This window comes from Bufo bufo, chromosome 1 (genome assembly GCF_905171765.1).
Source record: "Bufo bufo chromosome 1, aBufBuf1.1, whole genome shotgun sequence".
Taxonomy (NCBI): domain Eukaryota; kingdom Metazoa; phylum Chordata; class Amphibia; order Anura; family Bufonidae; genus Bufo; species Bufo bufo.
In genome coordinates this window covers 662,894,363-662,921,780 of record NC_053389.1, presented here as the reverse complement: position 1 = coordinate 662,921,780, position 27,418 = coordinate 662,894,363, and the positions used below count along the sequence as shown (strand labels likewise).

Sequence of the window (27,418 nt, the reverse complement as noted above, 5' to 3'; positions counted from 1 at the left end):
GGAAGATGGCCGCCCCCCCCCCCCATAATCATGTTCAGGCAATAGAATAAAGAAATCTGCATTCAGAAAAAAAGGAGAGGTGTTACTATCTGGTTTTAACTGGCTGATAAAATTTCTGGTGACTCGTTTCCTTTCAAGTGAAAGTTATAGAGAAAGGAGGAAGGGAAAGGAGGCTGGGGAAAAAGAGGAGGTCTGGAGGTGTACACTGTCACCATTACTACGAACAAATTGTTCAGGTGTGTGCGCATTGCCACCCTCTATTCACCACTATTGGGTTTCTGAAAATAGCTGATTGCCAGCTCGCCGATTTTCAGATGTCCCATTTATGGTTGTAACAATATAATTTTTTTTATTAGATTTCGATACCATAAAAAAGTATTGCGATACTCGATACCACCAAAAAGCTGCTTGTATTCCGTATCTTATGGACCGTCTGGACCATAATAGAACAGTCCTATCCTATTTTTTGGGGGGGACAAGGTCTTAGGTAGGCGATTTTTGGGCGATTTTCTTAGGTAGGTTATCATTTTTGCGGGATAAGATGACAGTTTGATTGGCACTATTTTGGGGGGCATACGCCTTTTTGATCCCTTGGTGTTGCACTTTTTGTGATATAAGGTGATAAAAAAAAAATTTTTTTTAGCACAGTTTTTATTGTAATTTTTTGGCGGTGTTCACCTGAGGGGTTAGGTCATGTGGTATTTTTATAGAGCCGGTCGTTATGGATGTGGCAATACCTAATATGTCTACTATGTCCTCCGAATCTCCTCCTTTCATCAACGATAGATTGCCGTAATCTCGCGATGCGCAGTGCCGGTATAGTGTTCCTTCCCTGTGCTGGCATCAGCCTCAGGGAAAGAACTGCGCATGCGCGAGCTCGCGCATCGCGAGATTACGGCAATCTATCGTTGATGAAAAGAGGAGATTCGGAGGACATAGGCGGTGCTGGGCTCCTTCACAGGCGGGCGTGGCTGGGCTCCAGGAAGGTTCGTACAGCCCCTTGGACACATACAAGACTAATTTACATATCTCTAAAATCCTTTTTTAAAGAAAATAAAAGCACACAGCCCTATAGGACAGGTATATTGCAGACATGCTAAAAACTTGGTGACAGAATCCCTTTAAGTTTTACACAATAACAGCATTTTTGAAACCCAAAAAAGGTTTGTCTCCATAGTCTGAGAGCCATAGTTTTTTTTTTTTTTGGGGCACTATTTTGGGGGGGGGCATACGCCTTTTTGATCGCTTGTTTTTTTTGTTTTTTTTTTTTACTTGAAACTTTAAAAAAACATCAAAATACTTCTGTATAGTGATGCATTGGCTGTAAGTGTATTACAGACTGTAATACCCTTTTCTTACTGCTTGCCTGTGAGATCCAGGGGGCTGGTCTCCCGGAAGGCAGCCACTATACCTAAGGAAGGCATCGGGCTGCCTCCGGGTCCCTGTCACAGCAGTGCGGGGACCCCATGGCTGCTCTCTCCCTCCCTCCACACATCGGACGTGCCACGGCCAGCGCTGACCGCGGCACATTAAGGGTTAATGCGCCGGCATCAGTGATTTCACCGATGCCGGCGCATGCAGCAGGGGTCCGGCTATCAGTGACTGCCGGACCCCTGCCGCATCTCCTGCACCCGCCCGATCACTGCGCCATACATGTACGGCGCAGGTCCTTAAGGGGTAACAGATGTCAGTGAGTGGCATCCTGGCCCCCTAGACGGCCATGCTAAAATAAAAATAAAAACACAAAAACACTCTTGGCCTCAGTCAGTATAATTGGGGCCTATGCATCATTTTAAGCATGAACTGGAAGCTTTCCCGGCCATAGGTTGAATGTATACTGCAAGGACAATATAAAAAAATCTTTAGTAATGACAGCAATTAGCAAAATAGTCATATGGATGGACCGGTTATAGACTACAGAATGTAGTACACTAAAAGTCCTCTAATCCATGCATGCAGCACAAATAGTCCCATTCAACATTAACAGTAGTGTTTAATCCACTGTCTGAGGAGAGAATACGTGGACAGCAATGCACATGAATGAGACCTAGAACACTGGGAATGATTATCCACATTGAAAACAATCCATATCCTTACCCCTTTAAGGGTAACTGCACACAGTGTAAAATATGCAGTATGTCAATTGTTTTGCTATTCCGCACCATATACAGTATCTCAGAAAAATGAATACACGCCTCACATTTTTGAAAATATTTTATTCTATCTTTTCATGGGACAACACTGAAGATATAACACTTTGATACAATATAAAGTAGTCCGTGTACAGCTTGTATAACAGTGTAAATTTGGTGTGCCCTCAGACGACTGAGTGTCCCGGCCTGAACTTCTACCACTGCTGGGGACACATAGTATTATATTGATTTATGAAGCTATGTAACCCTTAGGCCCCTTTCACACGGGCGAGAATTCCGTGCGGGTGCAATGCGTGAGGTGAATGCATTGCACCCGCACTGAATCCGGACCCATTCACTGGGGCTGTGCACATGAGCGGTGATTTTCACCCATCACTGGTGCGTTGCGTGAAAATCGCAGCAAGCTCTTTATTGTGCATTTTTCACGCAACGCAGGCCCCTAAGAAGTGAATGGGGCTGCATGAAAATCGCAAGCATACGCATGCAAGTGCGGATGCGGTGCGATTTTCATGCATGGTTGCTAGGTGACTATCGGGATGGAGACCCGATCTTTATTATTTTCCCTTATAACATGGTTATAAGGGAAAATAATAGCATTCTTAATACAGAATGCTAAGTAAATTAGGGATGGAGGGGTTAAAAAAATAAATTAAACTCCCCTCATCCACTTGTTTGCCCTGCCCGGCTTGTCTTCTTTCTTCTTCTTTGAGGACCTGGGAGGAAAAGGACCTTTGGTGACGTCGCTGCGCTCATCACATGGTCCATCACCATGGTGATGGACCATGTGTTGAATGCAGTGAAGTCACCAAAGGTCCTTTTCCTCCCAGGTCACTGCGCTCATCACATGGTCCATCACCATGGTGATGGACCAAGTGATGAGCGCAGTGATGTCACCAAATATCCTTTTCCTCCCAGGTCCTCAAAGAAGAAGAAAGAAGACGAGCCGGGCTGCGCGAACAACTGGATGAGGTGAATTAAATTATTATTATTTTTATTTTTTTAACCCCTCGATCCCTAATTTACTTAGCATTCTGTATTAAGAATGCAATTTTTTCCCTTATAACCATGTTATAAGGGAAAATAAAATCTACACAGCACCTAACCCAAACCCGAACTTCTGTGAAGATGTCCCGGGTTCAGGTCTGGGTACCAAACATGCCTGTTTTTCTCACACGCGTGCAAAACGCATTAAAATGTTTTGCACTCGCGCGGAAAAATCGCGCATGTTCCCACAACGCCCGTGTGAAACCAGCCTTAGGCCCCTTTCACACGAGCGAGTTTTCCGCGCTGGTGCAATGCGTGACGTGAACGCATAGCACCCGCACTGAATCTTGACCCATTCATTTCAATGGGTCTGTGTACATGAGCGTTTTTTTTTTTTCACACATTACTTGTGCGTTGCGTGAAAAACACAGCATTTTCTATATTCTTCATTTTTCACGCAGCCCTGGCCCCATAGAAGTGAATGGGTTTTCAGTGAAAAACACATTGCATCCGGAAGCAAGTGCGGGTGCGATGCGTTTTTCACTGATGGTTGCTAAGAGATGTTGTTTGTAAACCTTCAGTTTTTTATCACGCACGTGAAAAACGCATCAAAACGCATTGCACCAGCGCGGAAAAAACTGAACGCAATCGCAGACAAAACTGATTGAACTTGCTTGCAAAATGGTGCGAGTTTCACTGAACGCACCCTGAACGCATCCGGACCTAATCCGTCACGCTTGTGTGAAGGAAGTCTTAGGCCCCTTTCACACGGGCGAGTATTCCGCGCGGATGCGATGCGTGAGTTGAACGCATTGCACCCGCACTGAATACCGACCCATTCATTTCTATGGGGCCGTTCACATGAGCGGTGATTTTCACGCATCACTTGTGCGTTGCGTGAAAATCGCAGCATGCTCTATATTCAGCGTTTTTCACGCAACGCAGGCCCCATAGAAGTGAATGGGGTTGCGTGAAAATCGCAAGCATCCGCAAGCAAGTGCGGATGCGGTGCGATTTTCACGCACTGTTGCTAGGAGACGATCCGGATGGAGACCCGATCATTATTATTTTCCCTTATAACATTGTTATAAGGGAAAATAATAGCATTCTGAATACAGAATGCATAGTAAACTAGCGCTGGAGGGGTTAAAAATAAATAAATAAATAATTTAACTCACCTTAATCCACTTGACCGCGATGCCCAGCATCTCGTTCTGTCTCCTTTCTTTAGGACCTGGGTAAAGGACCTGTGGTGACGTCACTCCGGTCATCACATGATCCATCACATGATCTTTTACCATGGTGATGAATCATGTGATAAATCATGTGATGACCGGAGTGACGTCACCACAGGTCCTTTACCCAGGTCCTAAAGAAAGGTGACAGAAGGAGATGCTGGGCATCGCGGTCAAGTGGATTAAGGCGAGTTAAATTATTATTATTATTTTTTTAACCCCTCCAGCGCTAGTTTGCTATGCATTCTGTATTCAGAATGCTATTATTTTCCCTTATAACCATGTCATAAGGGGAAATAATACAATCTACAGAACACCGATCCCAAGCCCGAACTTCTGTGAAGGAGTTCGGGTCTGGGTACCAAACATGCACGATTTTTCTCACGCGCGTGCAAAACGCATTACAATGTTTTGCACTCGTGCGGAAAAATCGCGGGTATTCCCGCAACGCACCCGCACATTTTCCCGCAACGCCCGTGTGAAAGAGGCCTTACAGTTCTGAAATGTATTAGATGACACTGACATAATGCTGTCAGTGTTATCCAATACATTCCAGAAGTGTAGCAGTTATATAGCATCATAAATCAAGTCCGCTGTGAGACACTTTCACGTCTGAAAGGGGCCTAAGTGAAAATGGGCAAATTGTCCCCAATTAGCCATCTTCCCTCCCCGTGTCATGTGACTCGTTAGTGTTACAAGGTCTGAGGTGTGAATGGGGAGCCGGTGTTTTACATTTAGTGTTATCGCTCTCACACTCTCTTATACTGGTCACTGGAAGTTCAACATGGCACCTCATGGCAAAGAACACTCTGAGGATCTGAAAAAAAGAATTGTTGCTGTACATAAAGATGGGCTCGGCTATAAAACGATTGCCAACACCCTGAAACTGAGCTGCAGCATGGTGGCCAAGACCATACAGCGGTTTAACAAGACAGGTTCTACTCAGAACAGGCCTCGCCATGGTCGACCAAAGAAGTTGAGTGCACGTGCTCAGGGTCATATTCAGGGGTTGTCATTTCAAAACAGATGTATGAGTGCTGCCAGCATTGCTGCAGAGGTTAAAGGGGTGGGGGGGGGGGGGGGCAGCCTGTCAGTGCTCAGACCATACGCCGCACACTGCATTAAATTGGTCTGCATGGCTGTCATCCCAGAAGGAAGCCTCTGCTAAAGATGATGCACAAGAAAGCCCATAAACCCTTTGCTGAGGACAAGGAGACTAAGGACATGGTTTACTGGAACCACCATTATTTGGTTCAGATGGTGTCAAGAGTGTGTGGCGGCAACCAGGTGAGAAGTACAAAGACAAGAGTGTCTTGCCCACAATCAAGCATGGTGGTGGGAGTCTCATGGTTTGGAGCTGCATGAGTGGGGAGCTACGGTTCATTGAGGGAACCATGAATGCCGACATGTACTGTGACATACTGAAGAAGAGCATGAACCCCCCCCCCTATTGGAAACTGGACCGTAGGGCAGGAGGGTGATGGATTACGATTAGGGGGACTCAGGTGCTGCAGGGTGCTCGTGCAAACCAGGAAGAGGAGGGGAGAGAGGCGCGCAGGAAGTTTGAATCTCGCGCCTCTCTCCCCTGCACCAATCAGCACCCTGGACAGCAGCGTTCAGCACCAGGGCCAGCACCGCCTCTCCAAATGCACGGACTGTGATTGGTGGTGTATAATCACACCACCGATCGCAGTCTTTTTCCGGTTCATCGGGTCACTGAATGATTTCAGCCGGCATCCCGTTCCGATTAACCCCCGCGGCACCGGCATCGCGATTTAAAGCCATGACGTACCGGTACGTCATGTGTCCTTAAGGCAGTGCTTCTCAAATAGTGGGGCGTGCCCCCCAGGGGGGGCGCCAGGCTCCGTAAAGGGGGGCTCGTTCAGGGCCGGCCTTTGGGGTGTGCGAATTTCTTCTCTATAATGCCGGCAGGCAGGCCGGGCGGCCGGCGCGTCCCTCAGTGATGTCACGTGCCTGCGCCGCCTGCTTTATGAATGAAGCAGGCGGCGCAGACAAGTGACGTCACTGAGGGGGCCGCCCGGCCCGCCTGCCGGCATTATACAGAAGAAATTCGGATATACGGTACTATTAGGAGTGAGGGGGGCATGTTTAATAACTTTAAACGGCGGCGGCGGGCACACGGAATCTGTGGATGGCACAGTTAAGGGGTGGGGGTCTGTAGATGGCACTGTTATGGGTTGGGGGGGGGCACTGTTATGGGGTGGGGGGTCTGTGGATGGCACATATATAACAGTGCCAGCCACAGATCCCCCTGTAACAGTGCCAGCCACAGATCCCCCCCCATAAGTGTCCCACATCCCCAGATCCCCCCCATCAGTGTCCGTCATCCACAGATCCCCCCCATAAGTGTCCGTCATCCACAGATCCCCCCCATAAGTGTCCGTCATCCACAGATCCCCCCCATAAGTGTCCGTCATCCACAGATCCCCCCCATAAGTGTCCGTCATCCACAGATCCCCCCCATAAGTGTCCGTCATCCACAGATCCCCCCATAAGTGTGTGTCATCCACAGATCCCCCCATAAGTGTGTGTCATCCACAGATCCCCCCATAAGTGTGTCATCCACAGATCCCCCCATAAGTGTGTCATCCACAGATCCCCCCATAAGTGTGTCATCCACAGATCCCCCCATAAGTGTCATCCACAGATCCCCCCATAAGTGTGTGTCATCCACAGATCCCCCCATAAGTGTGTCATCCACAGATCCCCCCATAAGTGTGTGTCATCCACAGATCCCCCCATAAGTGTGTGTCATCCACAGATCCCCCCATAAGTGTGTGTCATCCACAGATCCCCCCATAAGTGTGTCATCCACAGATCCCCCCATAAGTGTCCGTCATCCACAGATCCCCCCATAAGTGTCCGTCATCCACAGATCCCCCCATAAGTGTCCGTCATCCACAGATCCCCCCATAAGTGTCCGTCATCCACAGATCCCCCCATAAGTGTCCGTCATCCACAGATCCCCCCATAAGTGTCCGTCATCCACAGATCCCCCCATAAGTGTCCGTCATCCACAGATCCCCCCATAAGTGTCCGTCATCCACAGATCCCCCCATAAGTGTCCGTCATCCACAGATCCCCCCATAAGTGTCCGTCATCCACAGATCCCCCCATAAGTGTCCGTCATCCACAGATCCCCCCATAAGTGTCCGTCATCCACAGATCCCCCCATAAGTGTCCGTCATCCACAGATCCCCCCATAAGTGTCCGTCATCCACAGATCCCCCCATAAGTGTCCGTCATCCACAGATCCCCCCATAAGTGTCCGTCATCCACAGATCCCCCCCATAAGTGTCCGTCATCCACAGATCCCCCCCATAAGTGTCCGTCATCCACAGATCCCCCCATAAGTGTCCGTCATCCACAGATCCCCCCCCCAGTGTCCGTCATCCACAGATCCCCCCCATAAGTGTCCGTCATCCACAGATCCCCCCCCCCATAAGTGTCCGTCATCCACAGATCCCCCCCCCCCATAAGTGTCCGTCATCCACAGATCCCCCCCCCCCCCATAAGTGTCCGTCATCCACAGATCCCCCCCCATAAGTGTCCGTCAGCCACAGATCCCCCCCCATAAGTGTCCGTCAGCCACAGATCCCCCCATAAGTGTCCGTCATCCACGGATCCCCCCATAAGTGTCCGTCAGCCACAGATCCCCCCATAAGTGTCCGTCAGCCACAGATCCCCCCCCATAAGTGTCCGTCATCCACAGATCCCCCCCCATAAGTGTCCGTCATCCACAGATCCCCCCCATAAGTGTGTGTCCGATCCACATTTCTTTCTTTTTTTTTATTCTCTTATACGTTAATAAGGATACAGTGTTATGCAGAGGTGTACTTATAACAATTTTATAGACAAATGATACTATTTACAGTCGCGCGGGGGGCGCGAAATGTTTTCTTCTTCCTAGGGGGGACATGACAGAAAATAATCGAGAAGCACTGCCTTAAGGGGTTAAAGGGGTATTCTGGTTGCCATAAATGTAACTTATGTTTTAGACTAATTCATCATCAATAATTACCTAATATATTGTAAATGTCACACATTTACCGTTATAAAAGTAGTTTTCTTCCTCTGCTACCCCCTGTGGTTCCTCATAAATTACCATGGCAGCGACCTGTAGTTCTGAGCCTTTGTTAGGTCGAGCATGCTCAGTGTGCTGCTATCAATTCTCTAGTGTCTTGTGAAACAAAGGGCGTGTTAGTGTGCTGGTGATTACCGAGTAGTGGGGGCGTGACCGGACTGTATATCAGGCAGCCAATCAATAAACATCAACTCACAGCAGGAAAGCTCTGCATTGTGGGGATTGTTGTTTTGTGAGGGAAGATCAGGCGCCATGATACTGTGTTGCAGGCTCACACAGGAGCTAGACAAATGGATTACAAGGTAGATTAAAACTCTGGTTATATGTATAGGTGTGGGTTCTGGTTGGGTCACAGCTTGTAGCTTTAATGCAGTTTTTCAAAAATTAAGTTAGTTTACCGGAATACCGCTTTAATAGCTGTGTGTTGAGTTGTTTGAGAGCACACCAAATTTACACTGTTATACAAGCTGTACACTAACTACATTGTATCAAAGTGTCAGATCTTTAGGCTGGTTTCACACTGGCGTTGCGGGAAAAGGTGCGTTGCGGGAACATGCGCATTTTTCCGCGTGAGTGCAAAACATTGTAATGCGGTTTGCACGCGCATGAGAAAAATCGGCATGTTTGGTACCCGAACTTCTTCACAGAAGTTCGGGTTTGGGTTAGGTGTTCTGTAGATTGTATTATTTTCCCTTTATAACATGGTTATAAGGGAAAATAATAGCATTCTGAATACAGAATGCATAGTACAATAGCGCTGGAGGGGTTAAAAAAAAATATATATTTAACTCACCTTAATCCACTTGATCGCGCAGCCGGCATCTCTTCTGTCTTCTTCTTTGCTGTGCACAGGAATAGGACCTTTGATGACGTCACTGTGCTCATTACATGGTCCAATCACATGGTTCATCACCATGGTGAGGGACCATGTGATTGGATCATGTGATGTGACGTCACCACAGGTCCTTAGCCGGCAGCTCAACATTACAGAAGAAGACAGAGATCCGCAACTACGCGATCAAGTGGACTCGGTGAGTTAATTGTTTTTTTTCTTTTTAACCCCTCTATCAATATTTTACTTAGCATTCTGAATACAGAATGCAATTATTTTCCCTTATAACCATGTTATAAGGGAAAATAATACAGATCGGGTCCCCAGCCCGATCATCACCTAGCAACCATGCATGACAATCGCACCGCATCCGCACTTGCTTGCAGATGCTTGCGATTTTTACGCGGCCCCATTCACTTCTATGGGGCCTGCGTTGCGTGAAAAACGCAGAATATAGAGCTTGCTGCGATTTTCACGCAACGCACCAGTAATGCGTGAAAATCACCGCTCATGTGCACAGACCCATAGAAATGAATGGGTCCGGATTCAGTGCGGGTGCAATGCGTTCAACTCGCGCATTGCACCCGCGCGGAATACTCGCCCGTGTGAAAGGGGCCTTAGTGTTGTCCAAGGAAAAGATAGAATAAAATATTCACAAAAATGTGAGGCGTGTGCTCACTTTTCTGAGATACTGTATGTAGTGGTTTTCCCCATAGACATCAATGGGGGTGTTAACGTAAACAAAAAACGCATAAAATATGCACCAAAATAGAGCAGATTTATGTGCGGTTTTCTATGGTTGTCCTATTCACCCTGATAGATCTATCAGGGTGAATAGGATCTCGCACTCTCCCTGCTGCTCTGTGCTTTGTGCACACAGCAGCATGGAGCTGACCATGGCAGCCAGGGCTTCAATAGCGTCCTGGCTGCCACGGTAACCGATGTAAGCCCGGGGTCTGATCGGAACTGCCACTGAGGAGGGGAGGAGAGGGGACCCTGTTGCCACTGCCACCAATGATTAATACTGGGGGGCTTGGGGGGGGGGGGGGGCGCACTGCGCCACCAATGAAGATAACTCTCTCATTAGTTCATATACAGGAGACAGAAGCTGGCTGCAGAATCACATAACCGGCTCCCGACCTCTATGAGCGGTAGCTGCGATCCGCGGAAGTTAACCCCTCAGGTGCATAAACATGTGTAAACAGCGGGCATCATGGCCAGCAGATCTCTGCTGTTTCATACTGCAGAGACCTGCGGCTAATTACTGTGACTGGCAATAATGCCGATCGTGGTAATTAAATGCTTTAGATGCCGTGATCAAGTGAGATCACGGCACCTAAATGCGCAAAATGTGTGTCCAATCCGGGCATAGGTAGTTGCGCTGAATACTGTAAGCCTTACTGAGTAGGCTAACAGTATTCAAACTGAAATTCTTATTTTGGCCACCAGATGGCAGGCCAGGATAAGTAATGAGCAAAAGTGAACAAAATAAGCTAATAATAAATTCCTGATAAACCAAAAAAATATTAAAAATGTAATAAGCTCATATATGAGGCACATAATCACAAAAAATAAAAATGTTAAAAAATATATAAAAGTTTAACTCCTTAAGGACACAGCCTTATTTCACCTTAAGGCCTCTTTCACACGAGCGTGTCCGGATAAGGTCCGGATGCGTTGCGGCAAACCCGCGTCAGTAGGTACGCAATTGCAGTCAGTTTTGAATGCGATTGCGTTCCGTTGTTCAGTTTTTATCGTGCGGGTGCAATGCGTCTTGCACACGTGTGATAAAAAACTGAATGTGGTACCCAGACCCAAACTTCTTCACAGAAGTTCAGGTTTGGGTTCAAGGTTCTGTAGATTGTATTATTTTCCCTTATAACATGGTTATAAGGGAAAATAATAGCATTCTGAATACAGAATTCATAGTACAATAGGGCTGGAGGGGTTAAAAGAAAAATTATTTAACTCCCCTTAATCCACTTGTTCACGCAGCCGGCATCTCTTCTGTCTTGTTCTGTGAGGAATAGGACCTTTTGATGACGTCACTGCGCTCATGATCCATCACAAAATGCCCATACTATTAAAATAGAAAAAAAAATTCCAATATGGCGGAACGGAAAAAAGAGTCAAAATGGCAGATTTGCAATTTTTTCATTGTTTCTTTTACCCCAATTTTTTTTTATAAAATGTGATTAAAAAGTCGCACATACTCCAAAATGGTATCAATTAAAAGTAAAGATTGTTCTGCAAAAAATGAGCCCTTAAAGAGGACCTTTCACTAGAATAAAACCTCTAAACTGACTATACAGACATGGAGGCGGCGCCCAGGGATCCCCCTGCACTTACTGTTATCCCCGGGTGCCGCTCTGTTCTCCCGGTATAGGCTCCGGTATCTTCATAGTTAGGCTCCACCCAGGGGAACCTGCCGCAGCGCTCAGCTCATAGCCTGAGAGGCTTTTTTTTCTCTCAGGCTATGAGCTGAGCGCTGTGATTGGCCAGCGCTACAGCATGGGAGAATGAGACGCCGGCAGGTTCCACTGGGTGGAGCCTAACTATGAAGATACCGGAGGCTATAACGGGAGAACGGAGCGGCGCCCTGGGGAGAACAGTAAGTGCAGGGGGATCCCTCCATGTCTGTATACTTAGTTTAGATGTTTTATTCTAGTGAAAGGTCCTCTTTAAACAGCTCAGTAGACAAAAGTATAAAAAAGTTATGGGGGTCTGAATATGGCTATATAAAAAAATATATAATGTGTTTACATTTATTTTTACACTAGTTAGACATAAAGAACCTATACATATGGGGTATCGTTGTAATCGTACTGACCCAGAAAATGAAGGGCATGGGTCAGTTTTGCCATAAACAAAGCGCCGTGGGAACAAAACCTGTAAAAGGTGGAGGGATTTTACCACTTCCCACAACATTTTATGCATAATTAATGGTGGCATTAGAAAGTACAACTTGTCCCGCAAAAAATAAGCCCTCATACAGCTATGTGACCGGAAAAATAAAAGGGTTATGGCTCACGGAACATAAGGAAGAAAAATGAAAACGAAAAAGCCTCCGGTAGCCAAAGTTAAATATAAGAAATAAGGGTCAGGCTATGATATTACTAAGGCTACTTTCACACTGGCGTTTTGGCTTTCCGTTTGTGAGATCCGTTCAGGGCTCTCACAAGCAGTCCAGAACGGATCAGTTTTGCCCTAATGCATTCTGAATGGAAAAGGATCCGCTCAGAATGGATCAGTTTGGCTCCATTCCGCTCTGGAGGCGGACACCAAAATGCTGCCTGCAGTGTTTTGGTGTCCGCCTGATGATGCGGAGGCAAACGGATCCGTCCTGACACACAATGTAAGTCACTGACACAATCTGGCACAAGAGAAAACGGATCCGTCCTCTATTGACTTTCAATAGTGATCAAGACGGACCCGTTTGGCTATGTTACAGATAACACAAACGGATCCGTTCTGAGCGGATGCCTGCGGTCGTGTGCATGTAGCCTACAATAAAACCAATTCTAAGCTTCTCAATGTGCTTGGCGCCCTCATGGGGGAGTAACATGACCTCTCTAGGGATGACAGGTTGGGTGACCCCGATAGCCAGTCACGGGCTGCTGGACATGTTCTCCAGAATGATAAGATGGCAGCTTGTGATTGAGCAATGCAGAAAATATACGGAGATGGTAGAATACCTCTTTATGTTCTCATTCCCTGGCACCGACACAGGTATTAACCCCCGCTGTTTGTCCAGAACAAGTCCGTGTGACGTATGCAAGGCATAATTATGTCAGAACGGCTTCAAGCCCTAGGTACATCTGGAATCCCTTAAATCCTTATTTACACGATGTCCTTGACTTCCAGTGTTACGGGTCCCACACGTCCTAAGAACTGATGGCTTTTATATACAGTATATAAGCTTGGTCACCTCAGAATTTACACACACAATAGTTACCATCTTGTGAACGGAAATGTCTTTTCTTGATCTTTGTTCTTTGTATGTTTTTCTGTGTGCTGTGCCTCTAATGTCGTTTTGGATGCTCTGAAAGGAAATGTCATGTATTTTATTTTAGTTTCACCTCCGCTGCTCAGGGGTGCTCCTATCCACTACACAGTAGCACGGCTGATGGGCAGGGGTGCGGAGTGTTTGATCCCCACCAATCAGACATTGAGGACCTATCCTGAGGATAGTCCATCACTTGTAAAATCCTGTACAGACCCTTTTAGTATGTGATACTAAATAATAATAGATTTGTCCTTTTTTTGGTTTTAAAGTGTTTGATACTGATGACCTATCCTCTGTCCTCTGGATAGGTCATCAGTATCTGATCGGTGGCGGTCCATCTCCTGAGACCCCCAACCGATCAGGTGTTTAAAGGGGGCAGAACGCCATAGCCTCCTGGCAGCTCATTAAACAGTGTCGTACATTGTATAGCGGCTGTGCGGGGTATGGCATCTCTGCCTCATTCACTTCAATGGGACTGAGTGCTCCTAGGCCATGTGATCGATGAATGTGAAATCATTGGCCTAAGGCTCAATTCAGACGTCCGCAAATGGGTCCGCATTCGTTCCGCAATATCTGGAACGGGTGCAGACCCATTCATTCTCAATGGGGCAGAACAGGATGTGGAGAGCACACTATGTGCTCTCCGCATCCGCATTTCCGGAGCGCGCTCCCCGAACTTCCGGGTCGCGGCTCCGCCAAAAAATAGAACATGTCCTATGGGACAAGAATAGGCAGTTCTATGGGGGGTGCAGGCCGGGTGTATTGCGGATCCGCAATACACTACGGACGTGTGGATGGACCCTAAGGTAAGCCGCAAGGAGGACATGGTGCCTTCTCAAGTAGCTGATTGGTGGGGGTCCTGGGAGTCTGACCCCCACGATTAGATACTGATGGCCTATCATCATCATTTGAAAGCCTCTTTAATCTGCATATGGCTGCCTGCAGTGAAAACCACCAGATTTCATACTGAATAGGCACTGAGAGCTAACTCTGTGAACATGCCCTAAACACCTAAATTGAGAATACCCCTGGAACAAGACGTTGGTAAAGTATACTTTAGACATCGTTAGGCTACATTCACACGTCAGTATTTTTCTATATCCCGATTTTCGGTCCGTTTTTTGCAGATCCGTTGTTCCTGAAAATGTTTCCATATGTCATCCGTATGTCATCCGTTTTTTGCGGATCCGCAAAAAACGGAAACGTGTATAAATTTCAATAAGCAAATAAAGTTGTTTGGATTTCTTTGAAAAAAAAATAAAAAAAATAAAGTGAATAAAATAAAAATTTCATTTCCAGGAACGGAATCCGCATAAAACGGATGACATACGAATGTCTTCCGTTTTTTGCGGATCCATTGACTTTGTATTGTACCAGGATCCGATTTTTGCGGAAAAGAATAGGACAAGTTTTATATGTTTTCGGACATGCGGAACGGAACAACGGAAATGGACAGCACACATTGTGCTGTCCGATTTTTTCCAGGACCCATTGAAAATGAATGGGTACAGAACTGGTCCAGATCTGTTCCGCATAAAACGGAACAGATCAGGAAAGAAAAAACGGACGTGTGAATGGACCCTTATCTTACGCTGCTCGAATATTTTGTAAATGTGAAGCTGTGTGTGTATAATGTATGTAGAGAGATTGCATATATCTTCATATATCTTTCTGTTTTTTTTTCTGTTTTTTTTTTTTTTCAACAGGGTAACTATCCTGAAATGATGAATCGATACAAACAACTCTTAACCTACATCCGCAGTGCTGTCACCAGAAACTACTCGGAGAAGTCTATCAATTCCATCCTGGACTACATCTCCACTTCAAAACAGGTCTGACTTGTTCAGATGGTTTTAAGGTTCAAAATAGAAAGAAAAATATAAAGTAGTAGATCAGTACCACTTTATAGCATGGCTGCCCTCTTTACAGCCCCCAGAAACACATTCTCTACTCGGGGATTATGGTACACGCTCATGACTTTCATATCTTCTTTTTTTTTTTTTTTTTAAATGGCCACTTTAAAGTCTCATCATGGACAATGGGGACATTTCGCTAGGATATGCACCCATTGTCTTATAGGTGGGGGTCCCACCGCTGGGACCTGCACGTATATTGAGAACTGAACCCCGCAAGTGAAGGAGGGCGCACAGCGCATGCGCAGCTGCCCTCCATTCATTTTCTATGGGGCCGGTGAAAACAGTCGAGCGCTGGCTCGGCTATTTCCGTCAGCTCCATAGAAATGAATGGGAGCAGGGGCCGCGCATGCGCGATACGCTTCCATTCACTTCTATGGGCAGCTGGCTTGGTGGTGGCCGTACCGGAGACCTCCAACTACCACTTTGCGGGGCTCCGTTCTCTATATAGGTGCAGGTACTATCAGTGGGACCCGCACCTGTAAGACAATGGGTGCATATCCTAGCGATATGCCCCCATTGTCCATGATGAGACAACCCCTTTAATATGCTGTCTGTTGTACGTGCAAGTCTTCGTATAAATAACCTTCTTGATTTACTTCCTCTTGGTCAATGCAAATGTTTGTTCTTGTAATGTATGGTGGGCGACCACGTCCAGTTATCGGTCAAATTAAAGCACTATGCAGAAATGTTAAATTAGTCATGGCCAGATAAAAGTGTTACTCTGACGGTAGGAACTACCTTTCCAGCCCTCTCCATTAGGGAGACGTGCAAACTCCCCATCCCAACCAGCACTTAGGGCGTCTAAATTGAGAACCTATGGCTGTAGTGACTGTAATAAATTTTAAGGAGTTGTCTCATGATGACAACCCCCAGCCCATATGCTCTATCATAGAAGGGGGGGTTCCGCTGCTTAGGAGACCCCTCTGAGCCAGACCGGAGAGCTGTTCTGTATGAGTGGCCCCCGTGTAGGATGAGTCGATCCATCCTTGTTCTAGTAATAGAGTAATGAGCGAGCACTCATACACTTGGCAACCAAATTGACATGTGCAGAAAATATTTATTAAATCCCCATAAAATACAAGTAATAAAATTTATAAGAACAATGTAGCAATAATATACAACATTACAGTCACATATATTGTGGTAGATATGATCAACACTATATTCATATGACTCAATAGTGTCGATAAATTCAATAATATATATCACACCAAGAAACTTCAAGTATATGCCGTTATTTGGGAAAGAGGGGGTATTATCTTCTAGCGCTCTATCCCAATTTGGGAAACTGAATGTCACAGAAAATGCTGTAGGTGTATTCACTGGGATTGCAATATGTTCATAAAGTGTCCACAGGAATCCTGATAATGTGAAAAGTCTCTTATAGCATATCCTTTTATGGTCGATATGAGCTTTGGATTGAAGAAAACTTTAAATCGATATTTGGCTTACCGTCTAGCGTCTGCTGTCTCCCTATTGCTTCAATGGAGCTTTAAATATTTGCCGGCTTATTCAGTCGCTCCATACAGCAAGCTGGTTTAAATTTCGCGGGAGTTCCAAAGATCGCGGGAGTTGCCACTCTGTTCCGCAATTTCCTTTGGTGCAGCTTTCGACGATAAGAATAGTTAATCCTTTACTGTAGAGATTTTCTTCTGTATGGCCATACAGTATTATCGGAGGCTTTTCAATGCAGGTACATCACTTGTTTCACCATACGCGTTACGGGTAGATTCACTCTCCCTTCCTCAGTGGTCCTCATCCTTGTTCTACATGAACCGCCATTCATCTGAAATATGGCAGCCATGTAATACTATTGACAGGCAATAGCTTCCCCTGCAAAATCGGCTGTTTACTAGGGGTACCGGGAGTGGAACCCAGGGTGAAAAGATGATCGCCCCGGCATCTGCTTTGTGAAAGGGGTGTTTAATAGAAAAAATGTTCTTTAGGCCTCATGCACACGACCGTTGTGTGCATCCATGGCCGTTTCCCGTTTTTTTTCGCGGACCCATTGACTTTCAATGGGTCCGTTGAAAAATCGGAAAATGCACCGTTTTGCAGCCGCATCCGTGATCCGTGTTTCCTGTCCGTCAAAAAAATATGACCTGTCCTATTTTTTTGACGGACAACGGATCACGGACCCATTTAAGTCAATGGGTCCGTGAAAAAACACGGATGCACACAAGATTGGCATCCGTGGTCCGTGGCCGTAGGCTACTTTCACACAGACGGATCCACAGATCCGTCTGCATAAAAGCTTTTTCAGGGCTGAGTTTTCACTTCGTGAAAACTTAGATCTGACAGTATATTCTAACACAGAGGCGTTCCCATAGTGATGGGGACGCTTCTAGTTAGAATATACTTTGAACTGTGTACATGACTGCCCCCTGCTGCCTGGCAGCACCCGATCTCTTACATGGGTGTAATGCTGCACCTGAGGGGTTAATTGTGCTTATCATAGCCCCCTGTAAGAGATCATGTGCTGCCAGGCAGGAGGGGGCACACCCCCCTCCCTCCCCAGTTTTAAATTCATTGGTGGCCAGTGGGCCCCTCCTCCCTCCCCTGTATTACTGTCCATTCATTGGTGGCCAGTTGGCCCCCCTCCCTCCCCTGTATTACTGTAGATTCATTGGTGGCCAGTGGACCCCCCTTCCTCCCCTGTATTACTGTCCATTCATTGGTGGCCAGTGGGCCCCCCCTCCCTCCCCCTCCTAATTAAAATCTCCCCCCCTATCATTGGTGGCAGCGGAGAGTTCCGATCGGAGTCCCAGTTTAATCGCTGGGGCTCCAATCGGTAACCATGGCAACCAGGACGCTACTGCAGTCCTGGTTGCCATGGTTACTTAGCAATTTTTAGAAGCATTATACTTGCCTGCGAGCTGCGATGTCTGTGACCGGCCGGGCGCTCCTCCTACTGGTAAGTGACAGGTCTGTGTTATAAGCAATGCGCCGCACACACCTTTCACTTACCAGTAGGAGTAGCGCCCGGCCGGTAACAGACATCGCAGCTCGCAGGTAAGTATAATGCTTCTAAAAATTGCTAAGTAACCAAGGCAACCAGGACTGCAGTAGCGTCCTGGTTGCCATGGTTACCGATCGGAGCCCCAGCGATTAAACTGGGACTCCGATCGGAACTCTCCGCTGCCACCAATGATGGGTCGGTCATTTTAATTAGGGAGGGGGGGGGGCGGCCGCACTGGCCACCAATGTGTTAAATACAAGGGAGGGGGGGTCTGCCTCCTGCTGCCTGGCAGCAGGGGAGGGGGGGGGGTTCTTTTAGTATATTCTAACTTGAAGCGTCCCAATCACCATGGGAACTCCTCTGTGTTAGAATATACTGTCGGATCTGAGTTTCACGATCTAACTCAAATCCGATGTTATATTCTAAATATACCATCGGATTGGAGAAAACTCTGATCCGATGGTATAAAAGGGACTCAATGGGGGAAGGATCCGTTTGCAATTGCACCATATTGTGTCAACGTCAAACGGATACATCCCCATTGACTTGCATTGTAATTCTGGACGGATCTGTTTGGCTCCGCACGGCCAGGCGGACACCAAAACGACATTTTTTTTCATGTCCGTGGATCCTCCAAAAATCAAGGAAGACCCACGGACGAAAAAACGGTCACGGACCTACGGACCCCGTTTTTGCAGACCTTAAAAAAAAAACGGTCGTGTGCATGAGGCCTTAGGCCCCATTCACACGACCATATTTTTGGTCTGAACCTGATCCACGTCTTTAGCCTCTTCCATTATCTAACAATTGCTCCAACAGTTGATCTATTTTCACCAAGCTGCTTGGCAATTGCCCCGTAGCCCTTTCCAGCCTTGTGGAGGTCCACAATTTTGTCTCTGGTGTCTTTTGACAGCTCTTTGGTCTTGCCCATGGTAGTAGTTGGCGTCTGATTGACTGACTGTGGGGTGGACAGGGGTCTTTAAAGAGCTCAGACAGGTGCTACTAAGTTAGATTAATGAGTGGAGTAGAGGTGGACTTTTTAAAGGCACAGTAACATGTCTTAAAGAATTCTTGCTGTTTTTCAGGTGTTCAAATACTTATGTTCAGCAGTGCAAGACAAATTCTTTAAAAATCATACAACATCATACATTTTTTTATTCTGTGTCTGAGTGGGAATGCACCTACAATGTGAATTTCAGACCCCTCCATGATTTCTAAGTGGGAGAACTTGCAAAATCGCAGGGTGTTCAAATACTTCTGTTCCTCACTGTACAGTTGTGTGACTGCACCCTTAGGTATAATAATTCCTTCGAGTTCAGATTTTTGATCATTTTATTCTACTACAGATAGACAGCAGCTGAAGGTTTATGCATAAAATGCCCTATTGACTTGTCATAAATACATGTCTGAAGATCTTACAATGAAGGACCTGCAACCGTCAACATAGTGTCTGAAGGGACCTTTTGTTACTTTTCAGCATATTAGCTTTGTGTAGAAATCCCCTTTAATAATATGGGGGGTAAAGCCTGTGGCAGCATTCATTGATATGTTGTGGGTCTTTTTCTTCTTTTGTGCTCTTCCCCAAGATGGACCTTTTGCAGGAGTTTTATGAAACAACACTTGAAGCTCTGAAGGATGCGAAGAATGATCGATTGTGGTTTAAAACCAACACAAAGGTAAGGTGACGGCGTGTCTTGTGTCAGTTACCAGCGTGCCAGGCAAAATGCTGGTAACATTTCATGCTTGGCTTTAGGCAATGCACTAAACTGCATGTTACATTTTCCTGATATCCAAACTCATCTGGAGCTTTCTACTTGCAGCTTGGTAAGTTGTACTTGGAGCGTGAAGAGTTTGGGAAATTACAGAAAATTCTCCGTCAGCTACACCAGTCGTGTCAGGTAACTTTTTATTAGTATTTTCTGTGACACAAACATACCTCTACTACTTCCATTGAAGGGGTTAAAAATGGATGACTTATTGTCGGGATATGTCCTCAGTGTCTTCATAGTACACCAAGCACAGAGCTTTACCTTGGATAGTGGCTGCTCTTGGTATTGCAGCTGCGGCCCGTTCACTTGAATGGGACTAAGCTGCACTTAGGGCTCATTTACACGAACGTATTTTCTTTCAGTGTCCGTTCCGTTTTGCTTTTTTTGCGAAGGTGCTCCATGTGCATTACATTTCCGTATGTCCGTATTTCCCTTCCGCAAATAAAATAGAACATGTCCTATTGTCCGCATTATGGACAAGGATAGTACTGTTCTATTAGGGGCCAGCTGTTCCGTTCCACAAAATACGGAATGCACACGGACGTCATCCGTATTTTTTGCGGACAGCAAAAAAAATACGGTCGCGTGCAAGAGGCCTTAGGCACAGAACAATTTCTGGGGCATAGGTTAAACCTATCCACACGCCCCCGTTTCCTTTTGGCTCTCTTGGTCCAGTATACACTGGTATACCTTTATCTTTCTGTATGAAATAGCGCGGTAGACTGCTCTATTCCATACAGAGGTACCAGTAAAAAACCAAAAGTAACCTGCACAGAATATATCTTTCTACACTGGGATCCTATGGGCGCTGGATGCCACTGTTTGCCTTTACAGAGGCATCTGTTGGAGGTATATGTCAGGAAATCCTGCAAATGCAGAAACCATGAGGATAAAAAATGGAGATTAAAAAAAAGTGCATGAGGAGATGAAAAACATGTAAAACAGTTCAGTGTGCTTATAAAAGAGAGCAGTATCTCTCGAAACCCTTCGCACTGTTTTACCTGTTTTTCATTTCCTCATGCACTTAGCTTTTATTGTTTTATGATTTACCAAGTAAACCAGTTTTTATAGCAGCATCTCTCATTTTATCTCCTCGTCGTTTCTGCATTTGTTGGTGGGATTCGATTGTATTCCAGGGAGTGGAACTGCAGCTTTCGCCAGTTTGCCGCTGCCAACATGCGTTGCCTGCATTTGTTCCTGGGGATAGCGCCATATTACCTTCTTTTGTTAGAAAATCCTGCATAAGTATATTGGGCAGACTAGATGGGCCAAATGGTTCTTATCTGCCCACACATTCTATAAGGGCTCATGCACACGAACGTATTTTCTTTCCGCTTCCGTTCTGGGTTTTTTTGCGGACCATATGCGGAACCATTGACTTCAATGGGTCCGCAAAAACAACGGAAGGTACTCTGTGTGCATTCCATTTCCATTCCGCAAAAAAGTAGTGCATGTCCTATTATTGTCCGCAAATTGCGGTCCGAGGCATCATTCAAGTCAATGGGTCCGCAAAAAATACAGAACGCACACGGAACACATCCGTATGTCATCCATATTTCATCCGTATTTTGCGGATCCATACTGTAGAAATGCTATGCCCAGCCCATATTGCTCATGTTTTTGGTGATTGTTACTGTTTCCGATCTGCAAAAAACGGAGATGTTTTGTGAAATAATGGAACGGAGGAGGAAACCTCATACAGAACAATGGATCTGTGAAAAACGGACCGCAAAACAACAGTCGTGTGCATGAGCCCTAACACAGTGAGAGGGTAGCTTAAAAAAACAGCATAAGAATGCAGGGTACTCATATTTTCTTGTATCAGATAACCAAAGGCTCCGTTCACACAGCAGGTTTTATAGTCAGAATTTGGCATTTATTCTGCACCAAAAAGCTATTAGGCGGAAGCTTGGAATCCACTTTACATTGTTCTCAGTGGGAGGCTGTGCCACCATTCATGTGATGGTAGTTTATATCCGTGATACCCTAAAAGGAATATTCTATCAATGTTACTATTACAGTTTTAAGTATTTTTTTTTTAAACTGGTGCAGTTTAAACCTTTACTTTTACAAGAGTATTACTGTTTTTTGGTATCACGAATAGCGACTTCAAGGTCCCCTTCACACCCAAATCTGCAAAAATATTAAACACTGACCATCTACTGATCAGGAGAACTTAAGCATTTGAGAATTGTACTATTACTCCTTGTTCATGTAGACGGATGATGGAGAAGATGATCTAAAGAAAGGAACGCAGCTTCTGGAAATCTACGCTTTGGAAATTCAAATGTACACAGCACAGAAAAACAACAAGAAACTGAAAGCACTATATGAACAGTCCTTGCACATCAAATCTGCCATCCCTCACCCTCTCATTATGGGAGTGATCAGAGGTGAGATGAATATGACGTTTCACGCCAATGTCTCCATAAATATCCCTGATTTGATGTGTACCTATGACCCTGGCTGACCTGTTGCATGTGCGCTTGGCAGCTAAAGGCATCTGTGTTGGTCCCGCATTGCTGAGAAAAATTTAATTTTAATGAGCCTCTAGGAGCAACAGGGGCGTTGCCGTTACACCTAGAGGCTCTGCTCTCTCTGCAACTGCCGCTCCCTTTAATTCAGTTCAGTGGATTTGTCATCAGAATATGCCGTCCTATGATGACCGCTCCTCTGGGCGACTATAACAAAAATCACCCAAAAAAATGCTATTTGTGTAAGGCCTCTTTCACACGGGCGTGTGCACGAGCACAGTCCGTGGGGCAGCCGCAGCGGATCGCGGACCCATTCACTTTAATGGGTCCGCGTTCCAGCCGTTCCGCAAAAAGATAGGACATGTTCCGTTCTGTGCTTCCGTTCCGCATCTCCAGATTTGCGGACCCATTGAAGTGAATGGGTCTGCATCCGTAATGCGGAATGCACACGGAAAGGCACCCGTGTATTGCGGATCCGCAAATCCCCCAACCCCAGTATTATAAAGTATAATCATTGGTGGCGCAGTGCGCCCCCCAACCCCCCCAGTATTTATAACTATTATAATCATTGGTGGCGCAGTGGCCACAGGCGCCCCATTGTTATATTCATTGGGTCACCTTCCCTCCTCCTCATTGGTGGTGCATTGGCAGCTTCTGATCGGAACCCGGGCAGTGTAATCCTGGGGCTCCAATCAGTTGCCATGGCAGCCAGGACGCTACTGAAGCCCTCGCTGCCATGGTAATCTCTCTGCTGCTGTGTGTACTATTCACCCTGATAGAGCTTTATTGGGGTGAATATGACAAGGGATTGAGAGATCTCCGGTTGTAGCTCCTATTAAGTAAAAAGAAAAGAAAAACACCAAAATACTAAGTTGAAATCATTCCCTTTCCCAAATTTACATATAAAATATCTAAACAATAAAGAAATAAACATACATATCGCTATGCCCGAAAAAGTGCGAACTAAAATGTCTCCTATGTGGTGAACGCCCTAACAGAAATTTGCCATTTTTTTTAGTCACCTTGTCCCCCCCAAAAAAATAGGATAGGACTATTCTATTATGGTCCTGATGTTCCATAAAATGCGGAATGCACGCGGCTTTTTTGGAGTTTTATTTTTTTCGAATGATAGCAAAATCGAATCAAAATTTTGGTATCGTGACAACCCTAGGTAAGACATTTGTTTTTGTTTTGTTTTTAAAAAAAATTATACCGTAATTAGACATATTTTAAATTTGCCATATTTGCTTTTTTTTATGGGAATATCTCAGCAACGGTACGTCCTAGAGAGCTGAGACCCGGTCTAAAACCTTCCCGGACACCTGATGTACCTGTGTGCCAAATTTTATGATTGTAAATGCGACAGTGCGGATTCCTGTAGCAGACATACATGCACAGACATACATACATACTCGGCTTTATATATTAGATACACACACATTGCTCTTGAGTGTCCACATATATGTGAGGATCCTGCCCTTCCAGTGCCATAACCCGAATCTTGTATGAGAGTGCTTCAGGTGCATTACTTGTTTTTACATATTTATTAGATATTAAAAATATTTCCTTGATCACTCACAACTTTTAAAATCCTTTTTGTATGGAGCAGCCATCTTGAAGGGGTAGCTATAACAACAGTAGCTACAGAGATTTGTGGGTTGCTGCTATGGTAGAGTGTTTTGACCATGCCCTGTACCTGGTGGAGCAAGACCTGAGTTTCTATTTGTTTGGGGAAGGGGGGGGGGGGGGGTTCTCAGTTGCTTACTGTTATTTGTAATCTGTCTTCAGCTGGAGATGTTATCTTTTATTGTAATTATGTCCCCTGAAGATAATGAGATGACTGCTGACCCTGCCCACAGTGTATACAACACAATTAAAGGGCTTTCCTGGAAGAGGAAAAATAGCTTTCTTTTAAAAACTCCACCGCACCTATGTATTGGCTGTTTATGATATTACAGCTCATCCCCATTCGCTTCAATACAGCTATACTGCAGTACCAGAAACCACCCATGGACAGGTGTGGCGATAGCAGGCATGTTATTATAACAACCCCTTTAGGTTATGGAAAGACCTGATATGGTGGTTCTCACATGTTCAGCCTTTTTCCACAATCCAGTACAGGTAAAATTAAAACCTTTCACTGTGTTGGTTGGTAAAACACTTAGAGGACCTGTCACCTCTCCTGACATTGTTGTAGTAACTACTTGCATTCCCCAATTCTGGAGCTTCTATTCTTATAAGGCCTCAGGCACACGACCATTGTTTGGGTCCGCATCCGAGCCGCCGTTTTGGCGGCTCGGATGCGGACCCATTCACTTCAGTGGGGCCACAAAAGATGCGGACAGCACTCCGTGTGCTGTCCGCATCCGTGGCTCTGTTCCGTGGCCCCTCTAAAAAAATATAACATGTCCTATTCTTGTCCGCACTTTGCGGACAAGAATAGGCATTTATATTGCCGGAGCCCGTTCCGTTCCGCAAATTGCGGAAGGCAACACGGGTGGCTTCAGTTTTTTTGCAGTCCGCAATCCGCAAAAAACAGAACGGTCGTGTGCTTGAGGCCTAACCCTGTTGCGCAGTTCCTTTTATTATTCATTCTAGAAAGTAATTAATTAATTGCTGGCAGCTTGCCTTGAAGGTCCAGATGGGTGTTATTACTAGGGGGGTGCAAGTAGTTACCTAAACAGACATGCCAGGATAGGTGACAGGTCCTCTTTAAATGAGTTGTCAGATTTCAGAAGGAGACCAGACAACGCTGGGAAATTACATAAAAGTGCCTTCCAGCATTTGCATTTCGATTCTCCCAGTTAGACTTTGTTTACCAGCTGCAGTGGTCATATGTTGACAGCATGTGATTGCTGCAGCCATTGGTCTCAGTAGTGTGCAAGGAGAACTGGGGTCCTTTTACACCAGGTACTGATTGCCCAAATGATTGTTAATTTGAGTGCAAGTTCCCAATCATCAAGTGTAAACGTGCAGAGGTCGAGCAGGCGTCAGTAATTTGATCATTGCTTGTCAAGTGCATCTTTTATGCAGACCTAAAAAATTATAATCAGTCAGAAGTTCATTCACTCGTATAAACAGACATCTATAGATGTTAGTAATGGAAGCATAGTCAGTGCTCCAGACTAAAAAAAAAAAAAAATACCTAGTAGCCATTGGCTCCTGAACTGAAAAATTTAGGAGCCAAATAAAATTTTTAGTCGCCAAATCAAAACCGAATCAAAATTTTGGTATCGTGACAACGCTACACCGATCAGATCGGCGTAGGGTTGTTTCGATACCAAAATTTTGATTTGCTTTCGTCACCATAAAAAAGTAAAAAATAACCTCCAAAGAAAAGCCGCGTGCATTTTGCATTTTATGAAACGTTCGGCCTATAATAGAACAGTCCTATCCTATTTTTTGGGGTGACAAGGTGACTAAAAAATGGCTAATCGCATGGTTTTTATTTATTTATTTCTGTTACGGCGCTCACCGCATAGGAGATATTTTTCTCGCCCAGTTTCCTTGGGGGACACAGAAGACCTTGGGTATAGCTCATCTCCATAGGAGGCGTGACACTAAGTGAAAGCTGTTAAGCCCCTCCTCCACAGCTATACCCTCAGCCTGGAGAGAGAGACTGCCAGTTTTTTGCTTAGTGTCCAAGGAGGCAAGACACTCCCTGCTCTGCAGGGCTGGTTTCTCCTTGTTTAAATTTTAGATTTTTACTTTTTTTTTTTTTTTTATTTTCTTTTTGTTCCAGATCATCAGGGATAACAGAGTCGCACTAGACCTCTCTGTTCTCCCGGGGTTGAGCTGCGCCAGTGCCGGTCACCCGCACTGCTGCCTCCCCCACAGAAGGCAAGGTGGATCAGGGCAGCCCAGCTCCCCTACATCCCGCCAGCGCAAGGGTCGCCCGCACGCCAAGTCCCTCTTCCAGCGTCCTGCCACTACGGTGCCAGTAGCTGAAGGGGCGACCCTGCTGGAATGGACCGAGGGTGAAGACGGCTGTGGTAAGAGAGAGGCTTCTCCAGCCCTACGTCCCCGTCCCCCCCGGTCTCCTGCGTGCCTGACCCCCATACTGGGCCTCTAGTCCCCTGCTGGATCTATGCTGGCACCTGCAGAGCGGCAATCTCCTTCTGCCTTACCCCCCCCTGCCTGGCTCCCATAGACATGCAGCCAGTGGCTGTCTCCACAGCCAGCTACAGAAGCGGCAACATAGTTTATTTCTACCACAGGCACCCGGTCTCTGGGTCCCCCCCCATCTCCTACCGGAGTGTTGCTCAAGGCCTGCCTGACGGCTGTGGAGTGAGGCCTCGCCTCCGGCCGACATTGGTACTCTGGTGCGACCGGGCGCCGCAAAAATCTTAGCCCAGGCTCCGCGGCCTGCTAGGCCGCCATTCCGGGTCCCTGACTCTTCCGGCCGGCGGGGTGGGCTCCCGCGGCCGGCAAGCCGCCATTCCGAGCCCCTGACTCTTCCGGCCGGCGGGGTGGGCTCCCGCGGCCGGCAAGCCGCCATTCCGGGCCCCTGACTCTTCCGGCCGGCGGGGTGGGCTCCCGCGGCCGGCAAGCCGCCATTCCGGGCCCCTGACTCTTCCGGCCGGCGGGGTGGGCTCCCGCGGCCGGCAAGCCGCCATTCCGGGCCCCTGACTCTTCCGGCCGGCGGGGTGGGCTCCCGCGGCCGGCAAGCCGCTATTCCGGGCCCCTGACTCTTCCGGCCGGCGGGGTGGCAGGCCCCGGCCTCCCGCGGCCGGCTTTGGGCTTGACTTCAGCAGGCCCCGGCCGACCGTCGGTGCCGGTCGGTGGGGCTCCGCAAATTGTGGCCCAGGCTTCGCGGCCTGCTGGGCCGCAATTCCGACCGGCCCGCGGGGTGGGCACCCGCGGCCGTTTTGATGCGCCACTCCGGTACATGCCGGGCGCCGCAAATTTAGACCCCGGCCTCACGGCCTGCTAGGCCGCAAAATTCCGGCCTCTGGTGGAGGGGGCGGGAACTTCTCCAGGCGCGA

The 27,418-nt window shown here is 46.6% G+C and overlaps 1 protein-coding gene across 6 annotated transcripts in view; it reads left to right on the top strand.

The window, feature by feature from the left end:
- COPS2 (COP9 signalosome subunit 2) overlaps window positions 1-27,418 on the top strand; it is a 67,444-nt gene that overhangs the window by 19,938 nt on the left and 20,088 nt on the right. For 2 of the 6 annotated variants that reach the window (XM_040414014.1, XM_040414013.1), the window contains exons 4-8: window positions 3,069-3,122; window positions 15,022-15,147; window positions 19,777-19,866; window positions 20,011-20,088; window positions 22,178-22,352. In XM_040414014.1, coding sequence (XP_040269948.1) covers window positions 3,069-3,122; window positions 15,022-15,147; window positions 19,777-19,866; window positions 20,011-20,088; window positions 22,178-22,352 — 523 coding nt within the window. The remainder of the gene's footprint in view (window positions 1-3,068; window positions 3,123-15,021; window positions 15,148-19,776; window positions 19,867-20,010; window positions 20,089-22,177; window positions 22,353-27,418) is intronic. The other 4 variants (XM_040414017.1, XM_040414016.1, XM_040414015.1 and 1 more) reach the window with 3 other exon arrangements.